The sequence below is a fragment of the Elephantulus edwardii genome, unplaced genomic scaffold, assembly GCF_000299155.1.
Source record: "Elephantulus edwardii isolate Elephantulus edwardi_28Jun2011 unplaced genomic scaffold, EleEdw1.0 scaffold00011, whole genome shotgun sequence".
NCBI classification, from domain to species: Eukaryota; Metazoa; Chordata; class Mammalia; order Macroscelidea; family Macroscelididae; genus Elephantulus; species Elephantulus edwardii.
The window spans coordinates 769,129-793,370 of NW_006399761.1; the positions used below are offsets into that span (position 1 = coordinate 769,129).

The 24,242-nt window shown below is 52.8% G+C and overlaps 1 protein-coding gene across 2 annotated transcripts in view; it reads left to right on the forward strand.

The window, feature by feature from the left end:
* SLC4A5 (solute carrier family 4 (sodium bicarbonate cotransporter), member 5) overlaps positions 1-24,242 on the forward strand; it is a 103,744-nt gene that overhangs the window by 73,908 nt on the left and 5,594 nt on the right. The window contains exons 14-23 of one of the 2 annotated variants that reach the window (XM_006880846.1): positions 1,996-2,129; positions 2,927-3,198; positions 9,319-9,377; positions 11,433-11,633; positions 13,715-13,828; positions 15,114-15,275; positions 16,055-16,233; positions 17,328-17,400; positions 21,667-21,740; positions 23,642-23,873. In XM_006880846.1, coding sequence (XP_006880908.1) covers positions 1,996-2,129; positions 2,927-3,198; positions 9,319-9,377; positions 11,433-11,633; positions 13,715-13,828; positions 15,114-15,275; positions 16,055-16,233; positions 17,328-17,400; positions 21,667-21,740; positions 23,642-23,873 — 1,500 coding nt within the window. The remainder of the gene's footprint in view (positions 1-1,995; positions 2,130-2,926; positions 3,199-9,318; positions 9,378-11,432; positions 11,634-13,714; positions 13,829-15,113; positions 15,276-16,054; positions 16,234-17,327; positions 17,401-21,666; positions 21,741-23,641; positions 23,874-24,242) is intronic. The other variant, XM_006880847.1, reaches the window with a different exon arrangement.

Below are 24,242 nucleotides of genomic sequence, written 5' to 3' on the forward strand. Positions count from 1 at the left end.
TCAGGGGCAGGTGAGCCAGGGACGTCCACGCTCAGCCTGGGGTCAGGGGCAGGTGAGCCAGGGACGTCCACGCTCAGCCTGGGGTCGGAGGCAGGGGAGTCAGAGGCAGTGCGGTGGGCTCAGGACAGGGCAGGGTTCTGAGATGGTGTGCATTTGGTGGCCAGGAGTCTCAGGCAACTAGAGGGCACGTAAAAACAACCACAGAACGTCATTAAAAGATCTGAAGCAAAAGAATGTTAGGATAAACTGAATTTAGGCAACTTCTGCTTTGTTGCTGGCCAGTTTTTCCACCGCTGTTTGAAGGAACTTAATTGGTACTAACTCCAGTTAGTTGAATTGTTCTTGCTAGTTTGATGGAACTTTAAAAGAAAACAAAACTAATAGTGCATTCTTGACTTGGAGTTGAAGATGTTTTTAGAAGGTTTGTAAGCTGCTGTCAGGATAGAAACAGGCTTCGTAGTGTGATGTCAGCTCAGCGGAAAGGCTAGGCCCCTTCCTGGGGCCTGGGAAGCTCGGAACACCAAGGGAAAGACTCACTTCCCAAGCACATGGACGTGAGTGTGTCTGCAACCCCCCTCTTTCCTGAGAAAAGGCTGGGTCCATCTCAAACCTCCTGAGATGTCCCGCACCTGTCCTGAGACATGCTGTCTCCACTGTATACACCGCTCCTAAATCAAGGTTGTCTCCACCTACACCTGTCCTGAGAGGAGGGTGGCTTCATGCCGTCCTTCCTGAGCTGAGGCTGTGTCCATCCCACACCTGTCCTGACAGTGGGCTGTCTCCACCCCACACGTGTCTCCTGCATAGAAGCTGTCTCCATTCCACACCCTCTGTCCTTCCCGCGATGAAGGAGCCCCATCCCACTCCCTCCCGAGAGGCGCTTGTCCCCACACCTCTCTTGAGCTTTGAGTGTAGCGTCCAGCTCCCTCCTGGGCAAATCCCCATACCTCCTCCTTGGGATCCCCTAAACTCACACGGCCAACATGGTATTCCTCACCTTCCCTTCAAACCAGTCCAGAGAGTAGTCCTGGGGTCACCCTCGCCCGTACCCCCTCCTCTCCAGGAGCTAGGCATCCTCCATGACTCAGGTAACCCCCTTCCCCGTGGGGCCTCCCCACTTGCCTTCGAGCCCCTTCCCCACATGCCGTTCCCAGCCTTCCTCACCGCACACAGTGGCCTTCCACACCGCTGCCCACCAGTCCTTGTCATCTCAGTGCCTTCGAGGCAGCTCCTGAGCTCCAGCCTTCGTCCACCTCGTCCCCTCTCCTGGGACCTCCCCTCATTTCTCCATCTGCTCGAATCCTCTGGTCAAAGCTCTCCTCCTTTCTCTCTGGCTCCACCTTCCTCCCTCCCGGGCAGCCTCCCTAACCACACACTCACTCCTCCTTTCCTGCCTGTGACACCTGCCTGCCTCGTGCACCAGGGCTGTGCCTCTTAGTCAAGGGCAGTCTTTACCCCAGAAGACATTTGACAACGTCTACACGATTGTAGCTGTTAAAACTGGGGGGTGGTACTGGCAGCTTGCGGGCGTGAGATGTGGCGAGGCACCCTACAACGGAGAGGCAGCCCTGTTAGCAAAGGACGTCAGCAGTGCTGAGCTTGAGGAACCAGCCGCACCTGCCGTTCACCTGAACACGTATTACCTTGTTGAGTGATGGGCCCTCACTGTCCAGCACAGTGCGTACTACCTAGTAGGCACCTGGTGGATGCAGAATGGATGAATGCTTTAGCTTCCCGGATAGGATAAGCACCGAACGTGTTTGGGCGAATAGATGATTGGACAGGCGAACAGCTGTCCCCTGGGATGGGCTCACTGGGCACGAGGGTGCGCGTATCTGTTGGTCGCAGTGGGTTCAGGAGAGAGAAGCCACAGAAGCTAAAGACTGACGGCCGAGCGAGCACTGTGCCCTTGCTCCCTGGAGAGGGATCTGGACACCGTGAGCCCGCCACGCCCCGCGCCTGCCACCCCCTGAGCCTCCGCTCTGTGTGCCGCAGGGCGTGATGGAGAGCTTCCTGGGCACTGCCATGGCCGGCTCCTTGTTCTGCCTCCTCTCGGGACAGCCTCTCATCATCCTCAGCAGCACGGGGCCCATCCTCATCTTTGAGAAGCTCCTCTTCGACTTCAGCAAGTAGGTGGCCCCTGGAACCTGCCCTGATCCTGGGGCCAAGCCCAGAGCAGTCCAGCAAAGTCTAGGCTGGGGGACTCACCCCAAGGTGGGCAGAGATGCCCCAAAGCCCCTGGAGCTCTGGGCTTGGCTGGAGGGAGGATATTATGTTCTCCTGACTCCCTGAGCCGGGTGGGGCTGAGTGGTGAGGAGTTGTGCTGCCAACCCAAAGGCATGCAGTTGGCATCCACAGCTGCGCAGGGAGGAAGGAGGACAGCCTCCTCCCGTGTGATTCGCTGCCTCTGAAGACCCCACAGTACCTAACAATGGTTCCAGCTACCTGCCTTGGGGAGCATGTTAGCATAGTCTTGCAGAACTAGAGGAGCGGAGGTAAACCATGCTGCTCCGGACTCATGAGGATTTAGGAGTCAGTGATGTCATCCAAGGCCTTGGGCTAGAGACCGGCACATCACCCAGCACATCACCCGCACCCTCCAGGCCGGCTGTCTCATGGACAGCCTGAAGGTGTGGGTGAGATCCTTCCCAAGGCACGTTCCCACCCTGTGTCATTGTCATGAGATTCTGTTTTCCTTACCATCTGGGGATGTTAGTAAACACAGAAGAATTGAGGCATCTTAGCCCCTCCCTTCTTTCTTGTAATCCTCAGAGATTAGCCAGTCTCATGGAGGGATTCTGCCCCCCACCTCTCCTCCTTTGGAGGAGGTCGGGTAGAGTTGGGGTGCTGGAGGGGAGGCTGAGTCCCGCAGGGTGGGTCTGGGGAGCCCTGGACTGGAGGCAGCTGCCCGTTCTCTGCCTTCCAGAGGCAACGGCCTGGACTACATGGAGTTCCGGCTCTGGATTGGCCTGCACTCGGCGCTCCAGTGCCTCATCCTGGTGGCCACGGACGCCAGCTTCATCATCAAGTACATCACCCGCTTCACCGAGGAAGGCTTCTCCACCCTCATCAGCTTCATCTTCATCTACGACGCCATCAAGAAGATGATCGGTGCCTTCAAGTACTACCCCATCAACATGGACTTCACCCCCAACTCCATCACCACCTACAAGTGCGAGTGTGTCGCCCCCGACCCAGGTGACCGGTAACCCCAGATATGCCTCGGGGCCCCATCCACCCACCTGCCCACCATCTTCTCCAGTACAGAAAAGGTGGGCCTTCTTGGGAGGACCTGGTGAGCCAAACCAATGCTGTGCAAGCCAGGCGTTCAGTGGACGCGGTCAGCGCAGGGTCCTGTGTCCTGTGTAGAAGGTCGATGGGATGGTAGCCCCCCCGGGGTCACCAGGAGCCAGGGCGTAACCAGGCGGGATGTCTCAGGCAGGGAAGGCAGCAGGCGTTGCCTCGAGGGTGAGGGGGTGCTGCATCTGTCAGGAACACTGCCCGGGGTGTCTGCCTCGTCCAAGGCAGACCTGCTGGTACTAAAGTTCCTCCTCGTTCCACGAGTGCTCCCTGACCCAGGCCCCCGCCCTGCCCTTTCACCCAGAGAAGCGGCACCAGGGGCTTCCATCCCAGCAGGAGCATGCCCTGGAGAGGACTGGCCACGGGGGGGACTGAAGCCATGTCCCCTGAGAAGGCTACAGAACCGGGAGTTAGAGAACCTGCTTCTTGGGGACATTGGGGTAGGAGAAAAGGACAGTGGTGTTCCACAGGGGACAGGACACAGAATGAAGACGGAGGAACAGAAGGTCCAGGCACCAAGATGCTGACTGGTCTTAGGGAAGAATTCATGGTGATGGGAGCAGCCACCATGGGAATCGAGGGTCCTCGTGAGCTATTTGAACACCAGCTGGTGGCCGTCCACCAAGAGAACTGTGACAAGTTACTCCATCACTGGATGGGGGCGTCTCATCACCCTGGTCACACTCAGGGCCTTTGCCATGGAGTTCATTCCTGGACCAAAGAAAACCCCAAATGCAAACAAAAACTTGTCACCTGTACAGTAGGCCTTGGGATGTGAGCTGCTCACTTCGTCTGAAGCCCCGGCCTCAGCATTATGCCCCTCAGGGTCTGCAGGGAGCCGTGGTAGTGGTGTAGTGAGTTCTGTGTTGTGCTGCTAACCGAAATGTTACCGGTTCAAATCCAGCAGCTGTCCGGTCCCTCTGTTAATGACAAACAGCCTCAGAAACCTGACGGACGTCGCTGAGCCGGATCCGACTCGACAGTGGGGAGTCTAACAGCCGTTAGCAGAGCGTCCCGATGTCTATAGAGCACATACCGAGCACATCGAGGCTGGGCCCACCACAAGCCGTCTAGGCCAGAGTTGTGTCAAGCTTCAGTTTCTCCAGATGTCAAGGAAAAAGGATTCCATTCTGGCCGTGCTCATCTTGTGCCATTTCCAAATCCATCCCGAGATTCTGACTGTTGTTATGTCCTCATGGCAACCCTGTGAACAGCAGATCTAGACCTCTCCCTGTCCTGTGCCATCCTGGAAATCTCTGCTCTGCCTGAGCTCGTTGGGGTGGCCGCTTTGTCCCTCCATCTCGCTGAGGGTCTCTGTCTCTGACCCTCCACCTTGCCCAGCGTGGTGTCCTTTCCAAAGACTGGCCCGTCCTGAGAACACGTTCACAGGATGTGAGACCAAGCTGCTCCGCCCTCGCTTCTAAGGAGCATGACAGGTTAGGTTGGAGGAAACAGGTAGATACGGAATTGTTCAGCTGATAATACCGAGAGAACATGAATCCAAAGGGAATGTCAAGCATTTGCCAAGCAGAGAAGTGGGCCTTGCCCTGTGCTTGAAATGCGACTTGTGGAGGGTGACGTTGCCCAGCCCTCCTGAAGTTCACGTCTGAGTGTCCCGCTCCCTCCGTCACCGCCCCAGGTGTATAAAGTCTAGGCTCAGGGTTTTTTGTTTCTTCCCCTGGCAGTTTTGAGTTCTCCCATGGCAAGCCAATGATGTCCTTTGTCCTGAATGCGAACACTCTGCAGCTGCCTGCTGGCCTTTGGATCCCAGCCCCAGAGCAGATGCTGTCTCTGTGAGTCGTTGCTTTTGCTGTTAACACTCCTCCATCTGGAGCCATTGCCTTGAACAGACATTCTCACTCTTGTGACTTTTAGAAGTGCGCGCTCCTGAACTCTTAGCAACGACTCAGATTCTGAGCTCAGATGCGTGGCGTTGGCCATTCTAAGAATTCTCTGTCCAGGGAGCAGCCCAGAGCCAGCGATGGTGACATGAGAGCACGGAGGTGCGTTTGAAGGGCTGCTGACGACCACCTGTTACCTGCACCCGTTTGGATCGCTCCAAGTGTGCTCTGTAGACGAGGCTGCAGCACCGCGACGTGTTAGGAACCGTGGGGTCAGCGCCGACTCACAGTGGCCATGTGTGCTGACCCAGACACTGCCTGACCCTGTGCTGTTGTCCCCACGGCCTCGGTTGTGCTGCCTTCCGCTGTTGAAGTTGCTGTGCCAGTCCATCCCAGCAAGTGGACGTCTCAGGATGCACTGAATCGGGCATTCTGGGCTGGGGCCCAGCCAGCAGCGTCGTCCCCTCCCTCCAGGTGCTTCGGGGGCTTGTTAAAGTCTGAGAACCGCTGTTCAGCTGCGCGCGCTCTTGGAACGTCCGCGTCCTCACTGTGGAGTTGGAGCCAACTCCTCACGGAGCCTCCAGCAGGTTCTCAGAGCCTGTGAGCGGCACGAGAGGGGACTGTCCGTCTTCGTCTGGCAGGGTGGCTGGTGGATTAGAAAGTTATCACCACTAAGAAAGAAAAACAACACCCCAACTGCTGAGTTCACATCAGCCTATGGTGAAAGGCAGCTACTTCCTAAACAACGTGCCTCTGGAAACTGAACTTTGAGGAACGATAGTTATCGGAAGGCTTTATTTAGGTTCTTTGTTCACAGGGTCGCTGTGAGTTGTGCTCGACTCAGCAACAGTCAACAACAACGTGGTGGCCTCATGCACATGAGAATAGAAATAGTTTTCTGATTTTTTTTTTCACAAGTAGGTCACCAGGGCATGCTTCCAAGTGGCCTTGAACCTCCAACCTTCCCGTTAGCAGCATAGCACATCACTCACTTTTACGACCCAAGGGATTAGCCACCAGGGCTGGCAGAATCAGGTGTTCGGTTTCTACACAGAGAACAAAGGACTGAAAAGAACAAATCCAGGGTGACTGGGAGAACGCGGGGTGGGAGATTTAGACGTCTAGGTGACCCAGGAGAGGGCAGGTAACGGGTCATTTCCTTCCCAGGCCATGAGCCACGTGCTTACCGTTTGGTCCATGTTTACAGTTTTATTGCAAAACGTGGGCCCAAAACATTACCTTTGTCTCTCTTCGTTGCCTGAACATGAGGCCCGGAGCGTGCGCTCATTCTCTCTTCTTAAAAGAATATTTGACTTTAGAGCAGCTTTAGGTTTGCAGGCAAATCCAGCAGGAGAGCTCCCAGTCCCCACTTGCTCCCTCAGCCCTCCGTGCACACTCACGTCTCCACGCGAAGCTGTCCCCTCCTTAGTCGCGTCATTGTGATGGATACTCTGTTCCTTTCGTTTCTCTTGTAACTGATTTGCGTTCTGTTTGTTGACGCTGCACGCTGGCATGGCTGCTGTCCATCCCAAGTGAGTACCGCCCTGTGAACACTTGAGTGTTCAGGTGTTGGAGATGTGGAACCTTTGTGGTGTTTCCCCGTGCTGTAGTTCTCCCACCTCTGTTTTAAAGTGGGTTTAAGGCAGAACCCTCAGGTGTCTCCATGTGAAGGGACAAGTGACCCTAAAACGAAGGCTCTGCAGGAATGTCTGGTCCTGCAAGACATGGCAACACCCCGGCGCGAGGGCACCTCCAGCACTCGTGGGCAGCCCCGGGGCAGTGCTCTGGAGTCCTCTGCACCCACTCCTTGGCACATCCCTGACAGACTCCTCAAGCTTTCACAGCCCCCACCCACGGAAGCGACCATCAAGAAATCAAACACTGCATTGGGCACATCTGGAAAGAGTTATGCAACAAGGATGTCCCTGAGCTTTAGGATGTATGTGCCTTCGTCCGAATTCTGGTCTTTTTAGTCATCTCCTCTGCATGCAAAAGCCAGACAGTGAGGAACTGAAGACTAGCAAATTAGAACTAGGCATGGTGAGACTTCATCTCATGCACCTGAGAGGGACCACATGCTGTGTAAAGTAGGGAGACCGCTAAAGAGAAGACCTTGGAGGAGATGGGCTGATGCAGTGGCTGGAACAGTGGCTCAAACACAGCTGTGAGGATGGGGGTGCAGGATGCAGCGATGTCTGCTCTGTTGCACACGGAGTCACCATGAGTGGAACCACCAACACTCAGTGCTACCGCCACTTCAAAGACTGTCTTTAGAACAACAGCAACAAGCCTACAGGGCTTGTGGAAGGTCCAGGAATGTTCTGCCTTGGGTCAGACCAAATTCCTTGACCACCCCGACCACCTTGCAAGTCAGCCACATCGTAGGGGCTTGGTGGTTCTTTGCACCCTTGTGGGAAGCTTGTTGGAAGGTGGAGAAAGCCTTGGGAATCACCTCATCTTCCTCCTGGGTTGTTCTTCTTGGGAATAACCTCATTCTGCAAAAACGCTTAAAGAAAATAAATATTAACTTCACCTTCATCCACATTGACTGCAGGAAGGACAAAAAGATGTGTCTTGGAGAAGGTTCATCCGGAGCCCTCCTTGGAGGCAAAGATAGTGACACTTCATCTCATACTGGGGGCGTGATGTCAGGAGGGGCCAGTCCTCGGAAAAGGATGTCATACCGAGGGAGGTGGAAGATGAGTGAAGGAGAGGAAGACCTTCAATGAGACGGGCTTACACAGTACTCCAGCAGCCCAGGCTCATCGGGGGTCGAGGGTGCCACAGGACAGGCTCACGTCTGCTACCCACAGGCTTGGTAAGAGTTGGACTCGACAGCCCCTAACAAGCACCTCATGGGTTCCAGGCCACCTGGACAACCAGCAGAGCCAACTGAAGCCTGTAGTGGACTTGAGAGTTCTCAGCAACAAGCAGGCTTTGGAGAAGCAACCTCCCGCACTTGCTGCAGTGGACCTGGCCAGTCAGCTGTCACTCCCCCATCCCGCCACCTGGGAGCAAGGGAAGCGGCCAGTGGTTCCCTCCTAACCTCTCTTAAACGACCAGTTAGATAGCCTAGCAGTCCTTCCCTGCAGATGATGGGCTTTCTCATGGAGGGTGGGAGTGGAAGATAAAGGAGACAAGCCAAGGAGGAATAGAAACACCCCGAAGAAACAGAAGTCAGGAACTGGGTCTCCTGGACCCTTCTCATTGTAGAGGCTCAGCGGGGAGTGGACAGCCCTCAACGAGCTGGGCTGATGCAGAGGCTGAAGCAGCAGCCAAAGTCCAGCTGTGCACATGCGAGGCGGGCAGGGCTTCGCTCTGCTGTGTGGAGGGTCCCTGTGAGTGGACAGCACTGGCCACCTGCTGCAGCTTTCCTTGTGGCCCCTGCAGGGTCTCCTCCTGTGCTGAGGTCAAGGGAAGGTGACAGCCTGGACAAGGGAGACGGGGACCACAACCAAGAACAGAAGCTTTGAGCTCAGCTTCTCCCTCAGGTCCAGAGGGAAATGAGCGGAGATCATATCCAAGTCAACAAGTGTTTACTTTATTATAGTCCAACTGAAATAAAGCATGAATGGACAGATGTGGGAGGTGAAGGTCCAGTCTAGAGGGGAGCAGCACGGGAAGCTCTCCACCAAGAACTGGGAGGGTGGGTGATGGGATCTTGGCTCCACCAAGTGCAAGCTGTGAGCCCTTGGGCAACAGACTAGTGACTGAACTGTGGAATTTTCTATCCTGCCAAGTGGGGACACTTCAATAGAGATATCAAAGAGAATGTGTCTAAGGGTTTGACACAATGTGTGGACTGGAGAAACCCTTGGCAAATAATTAAAGATAAAAAAAATGTCTTTTAGACTACAGGAACTCACAAGGTACATTATTCATCCTCATGACTGCAGCTTTGTCTGAGCACTGGACTTCAGGTTTCCATTTTCAGTGCCACCCCTAAGTATCAGGTAGTAACTGTCCCATTCAGCTGTGGCCTGCTCCTTCCCACCCTTCTCTGCCTTTGTTGGCACCTGAGTAAAGTAGAGAAAGTGATAGGGGTGTGGTGCTTAGAACTACAACCAGTCCTCAGCTCCACTGTTGAAGGGCAGTCGGGGGAAGGGCGGGTGCCAGGCGGGCACTGCTGGCTCTGACCAGTGTCATTGACCATGCCCATGTCTGTGCTCATCCACAGTGAATGCCTCTGTGTTCAATGCTTCAGCCTCATCAACACCAAACACCAATACTTCTGTGGTAAGTCAAGTTCTCTCATGTCAGAGCTTTAAGTACTTGTGGGGTTTTTTTTTGGGGGGGCATAGGGCATGAGGAAAGAGTTGGGAAACTGTGGTCCACTTCTGGCAGTCCAAGTTGAAGAGGTCCTACTGCTCCTGAACCCCAGATGCTCACTGGCACTGCGTGCTGAGCTTTGGGAAGCATACTTGCACTGGAGGTAAACGTGTCTTGTTGTTGTTATGTGCCATTAAGTTGGAACCAACTCCTGCTAAACTCCCTGGCAGGTCTTCAGAGGCAGTTAATCTCATGAGAGGGGATTGTCCATCCTTCTCCTGTAAAGCAGCTTCTGAGTTTGAACCACATGCCCTTGTGATTACAGCATAGTTTCTTACCCCTGGGCCACCAAAGCTCCCCAAAATGTATCTTAGCATGCCTTATTCTATTCACTGTGCGTATGTGCATGTGTGTGTGTATGTGTGTGCTGTTACATCCATTCAACTCATAGCACCCCATATGACAGAGTAGAACTTCCCCCTAGAATGTTTCTAGACTATAATCTTTATAAAAAAATAATTCACAGCATAGGGAGGGCAGGTTTCAGGGCATACATAGGGGGGCTATGAGTTGCAAGCAACTCAAAGGTACATAACAATGTTTTTGGGGTTTTTTTTGTGTTGTGTGTGTGTGTGTACCGTCAAATCACATCTGACTGGTACAGGAGGAGACTGTCCCTCCTTCCCCGGCAGAGCATCTGGTGGATTCGAACTGTGTGCCTCTGGGATTGTAGTTGCAGCTCCTTGCCACTAGGCCACCAGAGCTCCCCTCATAACAATGTTTTTAGTAAAAGTTTACTGTGCAAATTGCAAATTACATTCCTCTTTAATAGTTTCCACACAATGACCAATTGCATTAGTTATGCTTTCTATACTAGGCTGACATTCTCATACAAGACTGATTCATTCTGGCTCTTCTGATTCCAGGAATCTCAGTTCCCTGCCCCGTGTCTCCTCATCTTTGCTTTGGGTTAAATGTTGACCTTTGGACTCACATGGGCATTGCTTCAGTAGAGTATTCATCTGACCAGTAATCTCCTTTATTTTCTGTGTCTCCCTGCTTTTCTGTTAAAAGTTGGTCTTAAAGGTAGTTTTTGGGTTACAGTTTAAAGAGGATCTGAGTGCGAGTCTCGGGAGTTCTCAGGTTTCAGGTGGGTCCGTTAGGCTGTTCATTTTTAGGAATTTGAGTCTTGTTCTGGATTTTTCTTCCATTCAGCCAGGATCACCTGTTGTGCCCCTGGTCAGAGGGGCCAGTGGTGGTGGCTGGGCATCACCGTAGCTCTTCCGGTTTCAGTAGTTGAGGTCACAGCTTATTAACAATGAGGCAGTCTGCTACCATAAGAATTCGCAGCCTTCTTGCACAGTGGAGTGGACTTGGGGGAGGGACTGCATAACAATGACAGAATTTTTCTTTTACTTTTCAAGGAGAAGAGTGAATTGGGGCTAGGGGTTGGAAAAACAAAACAAAAGAATTGGCAGCCTTTGGAAACCTCCAGGGCACTTTCATTCTATCTGCTCTTGTCCCTGTGAATCTACTTGACGTGTGTGTGTGTGTGTGTGTGTGTGTGTGTGTGTGTGTCCAGGAAGAGATGGATGAAATGACCTGGAAGGGTGCAGGGTGGAAGGGTGTGAGCCCTAGTGTGATAAGGAAAAAAAGAAAGGAAGGAGGAGTCAGCGGGGGATGCTCTGGGCAGAAGGACTTCCGGGTCCTGCGGCTGTGTCAGGAGCCTGGCCGCTGGGGGAGAAGGCATTTCCCCTGCTCTTTTCCCCTCTTGCCAGCAAAGCAGGGGGGCCCAGGGCACAGTGAAGCAATGTGTCAGCCTTTACTCCTTTTAGGAGCAGAACTGTCCCCAGGAGTATCACTGGTTCACTGAGGACACAGACTGGAGGGCTAGCATATCTCAGAGGGCAATGGCGGGAATAGGGGCTGGCTAGCGACTATGGATTGGGCGAGGCCAGGCTTGGGCACCCCTGACCTGCCAGGAAGACCCTGACCCTTTCTTTCCTGTGCTTGGTCTCCAAGTACAACCCCCTTAACCTCACAGGCCTGGACTGGTCCCTGCTGAGCAAGAAAGAGTGTCTCAGCTACGGTGGCCGCCTGCTCGGGAACTCCTGCCAGTTCGTCCCAGACCTGGCGCTCATGTCCTTTATCCTTTTCTTCGGGACATACTCCATGACCTTGACCCTGAAGAAGTTCAAATTCAGCCGCTATTTCCCTACCAAGGTAAGTTCACCCTGCGGTCCAGAAAGGTGGTTCTCTGACGGGATCAACACCATGTCAAAGCCAACCTGTCAAGGTTTGCCAAGGTTCTGTTTGGGGCAGGAAGACCACGGACTCTAGAGTCAGAGGAAACAGGGTTCAATCCCCTTGATGACATTTCATATTGACAGGTGGAGGAAAAGATGAAGAAGCTTCGTCTCACATACTTTGGGCATGTTGTTAGAATAGGTGATTCCTTGGTGAGGGACATCATGCTTGGGAAAGTGGAGGGTCAGTGAAAGAGAGGAAGACCCTTGGCCAGGAGGCCAGACACAGTGGCTGTGGCATTGGGCTTGAGTGTGTCAGAGATAGTGAAGGTGGCGCAGGATAGGACAGGGTTCAGAACTGTTGTTTATAAAGTCACTATGAGCCCTACGCATTTCAACGGCACCTAACAATGACATGGTGGCTTAATGGTAAGAAGTTGCACTGACAGCCGAAGGAACCGGTTCAAATCCACCAGCCGCTCCATGGGAGAAGAATGGGCAACCTTCTCCTGGTGGTCACCTGCCTCTGAAAACCCACTGGAGGGTCAATGCTGGGTTGGTTCTGACTCGACAGAACACAGTAACAACAACATGTTTCAAATATTTTGTGGTTTTAATTGGCTTCTTTTCTCCAGTGACAAACAAGGTTGAAGACTTTATGTGCCAGATGGCCATTTGACTTTCTTCTCGGAAGTGGCTGCTTGAATCTCTTGGACAGTCTATTATATTATCTTTTTCTTTCTCATTTTCAAGAAGAATTCTGTATATGTTCTATATAAGCCCCCTTTTGTGGTCATATGCTTTTCAAAGACCTTCTCTGTCAGCAGGTTTTTATAATTTTCGTAATGCTATCTTTTGGTTAACAATTGTTGGTTGTACCATGCAGTGAAAGGCATAAATGTGTTTCTTAAGGAAAATATCGGACAAAAGTTACCTTCAAGTCTTTGTTTTTCTAGTTCATGTTAGATCTGTAATATAGCAGAATTCCCTTTGTTACAAAGGGTTAAGTTACAGAGTGTGCGATTACACTCCTCTGTGGTGTGTCAGAGTAGATTGAGTGGCTGCATTGAAGTCATCTCCTCTCCCAACCCTTTTTACTTTCTCTAGTAGTGTTGCTAGCAGTGGTGACCCCTGAATATTAGCTACAAAAGGGGTCATGGCATAAACTTAAGGGGACTCTCCTCTGTCCTGAGTCTTGCGTTGTTGACTTGCATGGAAAGTATTCAGAGGGCATGGGTTCTGAAAGGACAGGGAGGTGAGGTCCAGAACCTGGCCTAGGAAGCCTTCCTGAAAAGAAAGAGGCAAAGAGCAGAGGGACCGGATAAGAGGTCTGGTCCCATAGAACGTGAGGTCCACCATTCTGCCCCAGTGGGAGTGCAATGGTCCAACGCACATTTTTAGGAACTAGGATCTCCTTCCACATTCAGCCGTTGCCCTCAACATACCTGGTGGATGGTCCAGTTCAGGCTGCCACCACCACAAAGATAGTATCGTAAAAGCTGGACTCTAGGTAAGGCAGAAGCAAGTTAGAGAAAGGAAATGCAAATATTTTCTACTAAAGCAAGCGAGGGGAGAGTGATGCTATCAAAGGCAGAAAACTCATGATTCCTGGGAAGATGGGAAAAGATTACGTTCTTGGATTCCAGCTTACTCAGGTCACAGCTCAGCTCCTTTTGTGACCACTGTGTCAGCCACTGGATGTGTCACAGCTCGCTGATGGCTTTGAGATGGCTGCGTTCATAGATATCATGAGATAGTGTCATCTCACAGAGGGAACGGAAGCTCAGTGAGGTGACAACAAGGCTTTTCCAGAGACGCGCAGCCAGCATGGGGCAGATTTGGGGTGAGATATGCTGCCTCAAGAGTCCACGCGCCTGGCATCGCTCCTCTGTCTGCCTGAGGGTGAAGTCTGTAGGAGAGATCTGGGGCAAGGTCTGCTGCCTCAAGATATGCTGCCTCAAGAGTCCAAGCTCCAGGCATCGCTCCTCTGTGTGCCTGAGGGTGAAGTCTGGAGTGAACCAGGAAGCTGCTTATCTCACTTGGCCCTCCTTTCTGCAGGTCCGGGCCCTGGTGGCTGACTTCTCCATCATCTTCTCCATCCTGCTCTTCTGTGGAATCGACGCCTGTTTCAGCCTGGAAACACCCAAGCTGCACGTGCCCAGTGTCATCAAGGTTTGCCCACCACCTCTGCTCAGGCCACTCTTTCTACCTGTCCATCAGCTGCAGGTCTTTCCCCTTAAACTGGCTTCTCTTGGTGGCCTTGGTGGTCTGCTGTGAGTGCTGCACCCCAGCCTCCTCCCAGCCCACCCTGGAGAAGGTCCTTGCAGATCTACAGTGATCTCAATTCTTAAGGCCTGGTGATGGTCGGGTGCAGACAGGCACACAGTGAGATTATGTTGCAGAGTCTCGGGGGAGAATGTTCCGGAATCTACCCGCAGTTGCTAGTGACACAATTTGAGTTCTACTTGGTGGTCTCTAATACCCAGGCTCTTCACAGGCCCTTGGGACAGTGGTACTCAAAATGTGGTCCCCAGGTGAGGTTCTTCACTTCATCACCTGGGAACTTGGTAGAAATGCAGAGTCTTGGACTCACTCCAGACCTTTGGAATTGGATACTCTGGGAGTGGGTCCAACCATCTTCATTTTACACAAGCCCCCACAGGGGATTCTGAAGCAGGCTCTAATTGGAGAATCAGTGCTTCATATCATCCCGAGTTGGTGCCAGTTGTCTGTTGCCAAGTTCAAGCCCAGCCCCTCCATGAGGAGCACCAGCCTCTAAATCAGGGTGTTGATCGAAGTTCAACAGCCAGGCTCTTTGTGGCCTTGATCTTGGAGATATTCTTTCAGTGTTCTTGTAAGTCTCTTAAGCTAATCTTGTACGATTCATTCTGGCCTTTAAAATTAAACTCTTTTCTATTAATAAATGGTCAGCTTCAGCTCACTCCCTGCACAACCCTCCCTTATTCTCAATATGCAGAGTTTGATTGGATAGAAACCTTTGATGCTGCGTAGGATGCTCTACAGACAGGTGACCCGCAGGGAGGCAGAAGGGTCAGGGGGTGGATTGATGGAAGTCTTTTTTTCTCCTTTGCCTGTTGGGTCTGTTTTCTGCCAGTTGCTGTTTCACAATTAGTGACCAATGACGTACTTTCTGTCACCACTTGCTGACTCTCCACCTCCCTGTTCCCAATCAAGCCCAGAGTTTCCACAGTTGGTCATTTCTTTGTCTCTACAAAGAGCTTCTGTGTTCATGCTCCTCCCAGTGTTCCCCTGCCTCCTTGATCTCTTTACTCTCGAGTTGCAGGTATCTAATTTCTTTAAGGGGAGAGATTGCAGTTGAAATGCACACCAGGTGGGGTGGAGGCAAGAAGGGCCAGGAGAGTGGGCGTGGGCCGGGAAGTGGACGGAACGTGGGGGAGAGGTCAGGCCCCTCTCCTTTGCCTTTGCTCCTGCTCAGCCCACACGGCCTGACCGCGGCTGGTTTGTGGCCCCCTTTGGGAAGAACCCGTGGTGGGTGTACCCAGCTAGTATCCTGCCCGCCCTGCTGGTGACCATCTTGATCTTCATGGACCAGCAGATCACGGCCGTCATTGTCAACCGGAAGGAGAACAAGCTGAAGGTAAGGTCAGCACCCAAAGCAGAGGTGCCACCCTTCCCCACAAAGTCGGGAGTGGAGGAGAGCCCTGGTGCACCTTGCAATATCTGGGACTGTTTGTAAATGAAAATATGAGACCAGAAGACTACAGTCCTACTTGGTGTGTCTCGGGGGGAATCATGACATCAGATGCAGGTAATGCCACTAGGGCCAGGTCAGCACGATCTGAGGACCAGCAAGTCCAGAGGAGGCCAAGGTGGGGCCTGGGCAGAGTCCCTGCCTCTCCCAGAGGCCCCTCTGCACCTCCATCTGTGTACCTCCTGCCAGCAAACTTGGGAGTCTGAGCAGATCTTCACAGGGGCATAGACCAGGCACCATGTACAGGGGGGCTTCTTTGGCCCTCCTGGTCCCTGTAGCTCCTTCCTTGCCTCTGGGTCTGAGAAGATTCATCACCACTTCCTGTGCAAGTCCAGGCCCATTCAGCTGGCTAAAGCCCATCCCAGCTGGGCTTCTCAGCAATTGCAGAGTTTGGCTGAGGGCCCTCTCCCCAGCACCCAGAAGTGGAAGCTGATGCCACCTCTGAGGCTATCAAGGCCTGTGCACCTCTGAACCCCTCACTAAGAGGCGCCCCAGGGTTGTGGCCCCCCCCACAGAGTACCTTCCGGAAGGCCAGGAGGAGCTCCTAAGCCTGCTCCGTGCAAAGGCGCCTGAGGACGGTGCCGTGCGCCACACCTCGTCCCGGCGGTCCGGAACTGGCTCCCCAGACAGCTTCTCCCTTTGTGCTTCCCCCTGCCCCCGTGCAGAAGGCTGCTGGCTACCATCTGGACCTCTTCTGGGTGGGCGTCCTCATGGCCCTGTGCTCCTTCACGGGCCTTCCCTGGTACGTGGCCGCCACAGTCATCTCCATTGCCCACATCGACAGCCTCAAGATGGAGACAGAGACCAGTGCTCCCGGAGAGCAACCCCAGTTCCTGGGGGTGAGGTAGGAGGGACTGGGGGACCGAGGTATTGGGGTGAAAATGGCCTCTGTCCAGCCAGGAACCAGTGGGGCTGGAATGAGCTTCCTGAGGGGGGGTGCTTCCTGTCAGACTCCAGGCAAACATTCCCGTTCCCATGTCCGCACAGAAGCACCATGCAGACCACACGCAGCCCCCACAGGACCCTTTTGCCTCCTCTTCAAGACTCCCTCCGACCACATCCCTCCTCTACGTCCTGCTCAACCTCTCTTCCTCTGGGAAAATCTTTCCGAGACCCCCAGCTCCCCGAGCTGCAGCCTGTTCCTTCTCCTGTCTTGTCTTGTGTCCCATGCCTGGTCCCTGGCCTGTCCTCAGAGGGTTCCTTCTGTCTCCTAGGGCCTCCAGAGCCAGCACACCCCGTCCTCAGAAGTGGCTCTTGTGCGAGCTTCTCCCTGTGGCCCTGGTATCCGATCAAGCAAGGCTTCACGTTCAGACCGCAGAGCACAGCACTGGCCCTTTTTAGGTCCTCAGACCCAGTCAGCCCTAGAGACCCAGCTCTAATCTGGGCAGACGATGCTGTCCCTGGGCACTGGGGAAAATACAGTCCTGTCCCCTAATTTCAGAAGGTTTGCTTGTCCGACAGCCAGGCCTCTTCCTCCATTCTGTGTCTGCCTGTCCTGTCCTGTTTGTTACGCCTTATAAAAGTGCAGGTCCCGTTATAATCAAAGGATGGGGATAATAAGCCCTTTCTATCAGAGTTAATCATCCTGATGAGGTCAAGGTCATTATTATCTCCCTTCCTCTGGGGCTCCAGACAATTACAGGGACTTGCCTGGGGCCACGTAGCTAATGGAGAGGAAAGGATTCAGTCTAAGTCAGTTCCGTCTGGCATCCCGGCTGTTACCCCTGATGGCAAACAGCCTTCTGAGAAGGCACCTATAAAATAACTCTGCCTGAGTCTGAAACTTCCCCCTTCTCCCAGGGGTCCTCCTAGAACTGGACAGCAGGTAGACCCCACGTGGGGAAGCCCTGGGGACACACCTCAGGGGCCTTAGAGGCCAGGAGGGGCTGGAATGGCCACTGAGCTTCCCCCACTTAACCCTGTGCCCGTCTCTGCCAGGGAACAGAGGGTGACCGGCATCATCGTCTTTATCCTGACCGGCATCTCCGTCTTCCTGGCTCCCATCCTGAAGGTGAGGCTCCACACCCCGTCCAGCCCCAATTCCGCTCGCAGACCCTCCACCTGGGGAGTTCTGGTGGGGGCCTCGGGTGAGGAGGGCTCAGCTTCTCTACCTGCGATACTACAGCACTATTGTCATTGCCAGGCAGCTCTCAGCTCTGGTGGCTTAGTGGTGAGGAGTTGTGCTGCCAACCCAAAGGCACACGGTTCAAATCCACCAGCTGTTTTGCGGGAGGAAGATGGGCAATCTCCTCCTGTGGGTTTTTTCTGCCTTTGAAAACTTGCTGGAGGGTCAGCTGTGAGTCGGTTGCTGCTTGATGGCATACACAGGAAAAACAAGGCAGCCCTCCCTGCTCCTCCCCACCCGCTGAGGGCACCCCATCTTTCTGGAGGACACTCTCACCTCACCAAGTTCTTCCACGTTGGATCCCTTGCAGCATCAGGAGCTTGTGGTGTGTGGCTTCCTGGAGCCCCCAAAGCTCATTTCTTTCCAGAGTTGAAAACTCACAAGGGGAAAGGTTAATGGTGATGGCTGAGCACCATGAGAAGCGTAGTTAATGTCAGTGACCACGCATGGAAAAAATGGCAGCACTGCTAAACATTTGGTTACCTACATGTTAACCTGCCCCCCCCCCACCAAAGGCAAACAGTCTGACCAGGGGCTCAGTAGCTGCTTCTGGGCAGAATGGAGAGGTAATATTGAAGAAACCCCAAATTCCTTTTTTAAAAAATCTGGAATTCGTCGAGGATCCACTGAGACTTACCCTGAGGTACTCTTCAAACTTGACACTGAACCCACTCCTGAAGGTCACTTGTTAGCCAAATAATAGATTGGCTCACAGGCCATGGTCTTTGTAATCACTTGTTATGCATCAGAGAGTTGGACAGTGACTAGGGAGGACAGAAGGAGAATTGATGCCTTTGAGCTGTGGTGCTGGAGTAGCATATTGAATGTACCATGGACTGCCAAGAAAACAAACAGATTTGTCCTGGAGAAGGTTAAACCAGGCTGCTCCTTGGAGGCAAGGATTCTGGGGCTTTGTCTGACATACTTTGGACATGTTGTAAGGAGGGACCAGTCCTTGGAGAGAGACGTCATGCTTGGGAGGGTGGAGGGACAGCGCAGGAGGGGAAGGCCCTCTATGAGGTGGATTGATTCAGTGACTGGGATAATCAGGATGGGAGTGTCAGAGACAGTGTGATTGGCACAGGACAGAGCGGAGTTTAGGGCTGTTGTACATAGGGTCGCTGTGAGTCGGCACATAACAACAACAACATAAATAAATATTGCGAGTATTTTGCTCTTTTATATAGTCACCAGTATGAAACAGTCAGTATTTACCATAAAACACAGATGAGAAGGTAAATGGAGCAAAGACGTTAGATAAAAAAAACAAAACAAAAAAACCCATAAGAATGGAAAGAATGAAAATGGTGACACCTTACAAAAACTGTACCCACTCTCATGGGGCAGAATGTACGTTGTTGTTGTTGTTGTGTGTGTGCAGAGTCAGCTGTGACTCCCAGCAGCCCTTTGAACCGCAGCTGAGCCCTGCCCCGTCCTGTGCAGACAGACTCGCTCGAGGCATCTCACCGCGTCAGTCCGTCGCCCCGAGGGTCTTCCTCTCTTTCTCTAACCCTCCACCTCTCCCAGCGTGATGTCTTTCTACAGGAACATCCCCCTTCTGACAACACACCCAACGTATGTGCGGCAAACTTTCCGCATCCTTCGAAGGAGCGCCCTGACAACACTACCTCCAAGACAAACGCGTTTGGGTTGGTTTTTTTCCAGCCTATTCAGTGCTCTTCTTCAACCTGACAATTCAGAAGCATCAGTTCTTCTTCTGTCTTCCTTATTCATCATCCTCCTTTCTGCTGCATTGGAAGCAGTTGAAAATACTGTCGTTTGGAGTAGGTGCAGCTTAGTTTCCAAACGGACATCGTTGCTCTTGAGCAGTGGAGCCGTCCTTGGCCACACGTTTGTCCCATGTCTTTCGATTTCTCGACTGGTAGTAACCTGGGCGTTGACTGTGAAGCACAATGAACTTGTGGACATTTCAGTCTTTGCTCCCTCTATCATCATGTTGCCTAGTGAAGACACTGAACTTGACTGGATGGCACCTAATGGCACCCACAAAAGTTGGACACTCCGTATCCTTGTAGTATCTCGTGGTCTTCAGAGAATCGCAGCACAGCAAGCCTGAGTGGGAGGTAATTTACTTTGTTCAGAGCGGCGGGTCACAGGTCCAAAGAAGGAAAGAAGAGGCAGAATCTCAGAAACAGCAGAGGAATTAATTCCCCAAAAGGTTTTCCCGGAGTCTGGAGTCATGCCGACTGCAGACCACTATTGAGGGGATGATCCTGTTCTGTAAAATCCAGCGGGCTCTAAGTGGACGTGTGGAAGGAAGGACATCTCCAAGCCAGCAGTGCGCAGTGGAGCGTGTGTGCTCTCACGTTGGAGCTGACCCTCCCCTGTGCTTCCAGAGACCACGGATCACACGCGAGGAGACTGCCCATCTGTCTCCTGCAGAGCAGCTGGTGGATTTGAACCCTATACCTTTGAGATTATAGCGTAGTGAGTGAATACACTTCTGATGTGGTGGGGATTTTCCTCGAGTGTGTATGATAGATGGGGAGTCCCAGGGATGCAAATGATTGTTACTCAACTGTTAAATAAGAGGTTGGAGGGTCACGACCAGCGAGAGGTGACACAGAGGAGAGCCACAGCATATGCCTGTGACAAACCAACCCCTTCTGAATGATTATAGAGCACAGTTCTGCCCTGACACACCCCAGGTCACCAGGAGTTGGCTCAGTGACCACAGATCATGCTGGATGATTTGTGAAGGGTCCTTGGTACTCGTACCCTGGTGGGACAGTAGTTCTCAGTTACCAAAGGTGAACAGTTTGAACCCAGTAGAGACTCTGCTAGGCTCTAATATGGATTATATTTCAACATCAAGAAAACAAAATTCCCCACCACCACTGGACCATAGGCAACATAATGATAATCATTACAGATAGAGAAAAGATTGAAGTTGTCCGTGACCTTATTTCACATAGATGCACCATAAACCATCTATGGTTGTCAAGAAAGCAAAAAATGGGTTCCACTGGGGAAATCTGGTGTCAAGGACATCTGTAAAGTGCTGAAGAGCAAAGATGCCACTTTAAAGACTAAGGTGCACCTGCCCTAAGCCATGATCTTTTCAGTTGCTTTCTATACATCAGAAAGTTGGACAGTGAACAAGGACAACAGAAGAATTGATGCTTGTCAGTTGTGGTGTTGAAGAAGAGTGCTCCGTATCCTGTGGACGGCCAAAAGAACAAGCAAGTCTGTCCTGGAGGAAGGGTAATCAGGGTGACCTTTGGAGGCGAGGATGGTGGAACCTAGTCTCACATTGGACGTGTTGTCAGGAGGGACCAGCCCTTGGAAAACAGACATCACGCTGGAAAAGGTGGAGGATGAGCAGAAAAAGAGAGGAAGCCTCTCACGGAGATGGACTGACACAGTGACCGTGACAGTGGACTTGAGCATGTGGGAGACGGTGAGGATGGTGCAGGAGTCACTTCTGTTGTTCAGAGCGTTGCTGCGAGTCATCATTGACTAAACGGCACGTAACAAGAAGCGGCTTTCCGGCAGATGTGGCGCCCAGCTTCCGTGAAGATTGCGCTCCTAGGGACTCTGCAGGGCAGCGCTCGGTCCCGCGTTGCTGGTAGAGTAGGAATCCGGGCACGCCCTGCTAATGTCGCCCAGCTCAGTGAGGTTGCAGGCCACATGGCAGCCTCTCCTCTGGGCAGTGCAGCTCCTGCGTGGGGCCCTCGTATGGACCTGCAGGTGGGAAGAGGCTGACTGGAAGGATGGGGTGGTGTCTGTGACGTGTTCTCACTTTGCAGAGGTGATGTTGTCAGCCAGATCACGTGGGGGCCACAAGGCTACAAGTAGGGCAGGGCCAGAGAGCAGCTTTGCTCTAGACCTGCAACCCCAGTCAGAGAAGGGGCTGCGAGAGCCCAAAGCTCCTCATCTCCCTCCCCACCCCACCTCGCTGCCCCCTCTGGCTGCAGATCAGGCTCCTGCAGGCATCCAGCTGCTCCCCAACACAGGGCTGCTCCCCGACACAGGGCTGCTCCCCGACACAGGGCTGCTCCCTGACACAGGGCTGCTCCCCGACACAGGGCAGGCTGGGCTAGGCCAGGCCACCTCCAGGGGTTGGCAGACAGTCTCCAGGACGTGGGGGCCCCCGTGTGGCTGAGTGCCTCTCCCCACCTCTCGTTCTAGTACATCCCCATGCCGGTGTTGTATGGAGTTTTCCTCTACATGGGAGTGGCCTCTCTGAACGGCATCCAGGTAAGGCTCTGCCCTCCCCAGGTTGGTCTGATCTGTAGCCGCTTGGGCAGTATCTCGGGGTCACCAAGACCCCAGCTCAGTGAAAGAACAGCACTGACACTGGCACTGCCATTTGCTGCATGGACAGCGACATCACTCCAGTGGCCCTGAGGGGTTACCCCGAAAAGATGTCAGCTTGTCCCGGCATGCTTCTTAGTGTGGTGTAATTATCCTTCTTTTTGTAAAAGAGAAAAAAAAAAAGTACTTCTTTATATCCTCCATTTTTAAGATCTGATGTCATTGGCCCAGGTGTTGAGATTTTTTTTTTCTAATCTATGCGTTAGTTATTTCATACAACATGTGATGAGAGACATTGACATTGATATTGTGCTAAATAGTGAAAATGACAGAATGAAATTTGGAGCTCTAGTGGCAAAAGGCTACGCTGCAATTCTGAAGGTACGCAGTTCGAGGCCACCAGCTGCTCCACAGGAGAAGGGTGGGCGTTCTCCTCCTGTGCGATTAACTGTCTCTGAAAAGCCGCCGGAGGGTCAGCCATGGGTCGGTTCCGACTCGACGGTACACAACAGCAACAAGTTGGATCGTTAGTTTATTGCTTTTTTTTTTTTTTTGCTGGTGACAGATAGCAAGTTTAATATTCTGGCAAGGGTACACAGGCGCGCGTCTTAGGAACATGCCTGCAGGGGTAATTGCATTATCTCTTATCTGTCTGAGATGTTGACTGGTAGAGCAAACATTCCCAGACCTCAACACAAAACAAAGACATCTTCCGGGATATCCTATGATATCTATTGGAAAACAAGAAGGTATCACATTCCTAGAATTCTGAGGCCTTTAGTCACTCCCTATTCATTAGCATACTGCTCCCTGGAGTTGTTTACTGTAGAAGGGATGGTCAAGCCAAGATGAGTGGTCCTGCTGTTTTCACAAGGCGTTGCTGATCCTGCTTTGCAGGTTAGCCCGTTCCCGACAGCTCCTCCCTCTTAATATACTAAAATATGGGATGCTGCCTGTCTTGGGTGGATATGAGACCTCAAACTCAAGTTGCCCGTCTCTGGGATCATAGCAGTCAGTGCTACTCCCTGTCTTACGATCATGAGCGAGTCTCGTTCCTTGCCCGTCTTTGGCTACACATCCTGCATTTGTCTGGGGAGGGCCTTAAGTTGAATTCCATGCACTTTACACAGCAGTTCTTTATAACGCTTGGCTATTATATCACCAACACAAGGGAGAACCCATAGTATACCTATGATAACAATACAAAGAGCAACAATCGTAAACAGAAAATTTCTAAATGAAGTTACTGAAGGAAACCAGTTTTTTAGATTTTGAAATATTTGACTCGCTTGTTCAGCCAGGGAAATATTTATATCTGGGGTATTCTGCATTTCTATAATTCTTCGGTGCAGAAGTTTATTGCTTTTTGAAAATGTTTTTTTGTTGGTTTGCATTCGAGTCTCATTTCCACGACACCATGAGGAGGTGAGCTCTGGAGAGGAGTCTACTGCTTCCCTGAGGGTGGCATCTCTCTGGCTGCTGGACTCTGTCCACTGCTCTGAGACAGGCCGTCTCCACCCACGGGGTTTGCAGCCTCTGAAAACTCGCTGGAGGGTCAGCGAGGAGTTGGCTCCCTGGCAGTGGGTTTGGAATTTTCTCCTTCATAGGAAGCTCCCTGAGAAGCAGCCGTTTGCCCTTTTTTGGCCATGGGACCCCAGATGTTAGGTGGTTTCTGCTTGGCAGGTTAGGTTGTCTTGCAGCCGGCAGGGCTCTTTTGCAGCCAGTCCTGGGGCTGTGACTGTGCCCAGGTCCAGGGCCTCCCCTGGAGCCCCCCTCTGTCTTTTTAGACACCCTCAGGCCCTCCTGTGTGACTGAGGCCTGACCAGAGCTGCTCTGTGGGAGCCCCTAGCGTGGGGGGATCCCAGCTGCAGCAGCCCACGAGGGCTGAGTGTGCGCTTTCTTCTCAGTTCTGGGACCGCTGCAAGCTCTTCCTGATGCCGGCCAAGCACCAGCCGGACTACGCCTTCCTGCGCCACGTGCCGCTGCGACGCATCCACCTCTTCACCCTGGTGCAGGTGCTCTGCCTGGCCGTGCTGTGGGTCCTCAAGTCCACCGTGGCCGCCATCATCTTCCCCGTCATGGTGAGGAGGGAGGGGTCACCTGGGGATGAAGTGGGGGAGGGGGCAGGGAAGGGCCTGTCTGGGCACAACTCCCCACGCCCACCACACAGCACAGCCACTGCGCAAAAGCCATCCAACCCCACTGTCTGCGGGGACAGTGAAGCCAAACCCAGGAGGGACGCCATGGACCCCACTGTCTGTGTGGGGCAGAGAAGCCAGGCCCAGGAGGGATGCCAGGGACCCCACTGCCAAGTGCAAGCCAATCGCAGCACATCCATGCTCAATAGAATGAGATTCAAGCCCAGAAGTGGTGGGACAGAGGGGAGAGAGAGAATTCAGATCAGAGAGCACGAGCTTCCAAACCTCAGGGTGTTAACATAATGTTTGGAT